General features: G+C 32.0%; 1 protein-coding gene across 1 annotated transcript in view; it reads right to left on the bottom strand.

Annotated features, from left to right (window-relative positions):
* LOC107662029 (E3 ubiquitin-protein ligase synoviolin-like) overlaps positions 1-2,589 on the bottom strand; it is a 7,394-nt gene that overhangs the window by 2,943 nt on the left and 1,862 nt on the right. Inside the window, exons 5-10 of the mRNA XM_016451885.1 lie at positions 2,044-2,092; positions 1,697-1,800; positions 1,330-1,456; positions 1,172-1,247; positions 720-860; positions 505-626 (exon numbers count right to left, since the gene is read on the bottom strand). Of these exons, the coding sequence (XP_016307371.1) occupies positions 505-626; positions 720-860; positions 1,172-1,247; positions 1,330-1,456; positions 1,697-1,800; positions 2,044-2,092 (619 nt within the window). The remainder of the gene's footprint in view (positions 1-504; positions 627-719; positions 861-1,171; positions 1,248-1,329; positions 1,457-1,696; positions 1,801-2,043; positions 2,093-2,589) is intronic.

The following is a 2,589-nucleotide window of genomic DNA, read 5'->3' as shown; positions in this document are numbered from 1 at the left end:
GAATACTAAAGATGTTACACCAAACTGTTAATAAAAATGACAAAATAATTCAAACAATAACACTTGCACATTATAAGACATTTCAGATTATTTCAGATACTCAGTAAATACAATTTTCATAATTAAACTGTAAAAACAAATGAATAAATTCAAAACACAATAAATACTAACTGAAAATTAAAAAAATACAAAAAAATACTACACTGCACTATATTAATAAAAATAAACTAAATAAATGAAAGAAAGAAAACTAACAGTAATTCAAACTATAACACTAAAAGATATTTCAAATTACTTCAGAGAGATACTCACAGAGTATTCATATTACGAATGGCTCGTCGAGACATGATGGCATCTGTTACTGCCTTCTTGAATTGCCTGAAAAGACAAACATTTTGCACACGACAAAAGATTAATACAAACTGTTCTAACTGTTGACAAAACATACCAGCATAGCTGGAATCTGATGATTTATCACTCACCGTACGGGGGCATTAGCAGGAGCAGCAGGGGCAGGTGCTTGTGCAGGAGCTGGGGCAGGAGTCTGGTTTGGCTGGGACGCTCGGAGGACATCCATACGACACGTCGGACACGTCTGCTGTCTTTGGAACCATGAGCGAAGGCAACTACAATGAGAGGAACAAACCATTCAGAATATGCATGCAGATGTCAACACCAAAGAAACATGAGATTTTTTTCCATAAGCAGAGGAACTGAACCTTGAGTGAAAGATGTGGTTGCACGGCAGTTTCTTGGCTCCAGTCACCATCTCTTCTCTGCAAATGATGCACACATTATCAGTGGCTTGCAAGTCTTCAGGGGTGGCATCTGGATAGCTGTGACAAAGCATGGCAGTCATTGATTAGTATTACTAAAATTATTAACACATACTAAACATATTAAACACTGCACAACATAAAAAAAACATTAAATATACAATAGAAATAAATAAAAACATTGCAAAATAATTAAACTGAAACAAACAAAAAAATAATTAAACAGCCCAATATTAAGAAAAACATTAAATACAAAATGTTTTTTTCCCTAACAAATATTTAAAAACTATATAAAAAGAATATAAATTAATACTTCAAATATTAAACATGGCCCAATATTAAGTTATTAAAATAAATAAATGGAATTTTTCTAAACATAAATGCAAAAAAAAAACAAAAAAAAAAGAGGGAAGGTGTGCACTTTTATCATTATGGTCATGAACGCCATATACAAAAGCACCTTGATGAAACCTGAAGGATAAATGGAACATCAGTCAATCTGTGAATGGGCTATTTAGAAACATATCCCATGCTATGGTTCTCCAGGATGTACCTGTAAAGAGCTCTGTGTAGAGCATGTAGACGGCCTTATTGTCCCATGGATTCTCACTCTGCAGATCAATTGTATGCAAGGTGTACTTGACGAAGGTGGTGAGGACCATAGTCATCAGAATCGCATACTGAAAGACAAGCAGAAAGCGTTTACGGTACATCCACACCATTCATATTACTGTTAAGCCATTGTTATTTTAAATCTCTAGTAGTATAAAATATATTCAACTGCTAAGATGACAAGCAACAAGTTATGGGACACCATGTGAGAAGGTTTAGGGTCAGTGGGCTTTTCATTAGTATTATTCATGAAATTTAGTTCTGCAGGATCTCCTTCAGACTAAAACTAGAATTAAACTGAGGCTCACCTCAAATCCAAAAACCAGCTGCACTGACGCTCCTCTTGTTATAATGCTGTGACACGAATGATTGACAAACAGAAAGTCTAACACTGCCAGCAACACCATTAGAGCTGCAGCAGAGAGAAAAGAACATTAGTGACACGCTCATGAAATGATGCAATACCACGACAGTGAGTCCAAATAAGGCGGTCTGAAGTCAAATGCCTTGAAATTCAAGATACAGGTGCAGCTCAATAATTTGCATGTCCGGAAAAATGAGTTAGCAAAGAAGATTCATATATAAAAGGGAAGTAAGAGATATATTTGTTGCTACAGAACACAGGCCACAGCAAACCCAGTCATGAATTACTCACAGAGAACTCTGAAGTGGAAGACCCATGAGATATTTGGACTCCTTTCCATCTAAAAATAAGATAAACAATAAAAGCCTTTTGTTTAAAAGCAAAAAAATAAGTAATAAATAAAAAAATATATTTTTTCAGATTAGATGTAACCTTTCAATGCTCACATCTAAAAACAAATTAAAAAATAAATAAAGATTTTTATAATGAAATTAAAATATAAAATCTAATGATACATATTTTTTAAATTAGATGTAACGTCTTAATGTTCACATTTAACAGACAAAATATGAAAACACTGTTCAAACGATAATTTAATAAATTAATTTGATAATAAAATAAATAAAAAAATGTAATAAATACATATTTGTTTAAATTAGGTGTAACCTCCCAATGTTCATATATATAACAATAAAAAAAATAAAAGCATAATATTAAAAAGAAATTATTAATAAAACAAATATAAACTGTAAAAATATTTTTTTTCCAAATGATATGTAACCTCTCAATGTTCACATCTAACAATAAAATGACATTATATTCCAAAACAATATATAT

This window comes from Sinocyclocheilus anshuiensis, unplaced genomic scaffold (genome assembly GCF_001515605.1).
Source record: "Sinocyclocheilus anshuiensis isolate Anshui unplaced genomic scaffold, SAMN03320099.WGS_v1.1 scaffold535, whole genome shotgun sequence".
Classification (NCBI taxonomy): Eukaryota; Metazoa; Chordata; class Actinopteri; order Cypriniformes; family Cyprinidae; genus Sinocyclocheilus; species Sinocyclocheilus anshuiensis.
This window is presented reverse-complemented; position numbering and strand designations above follow the sequence as displayed.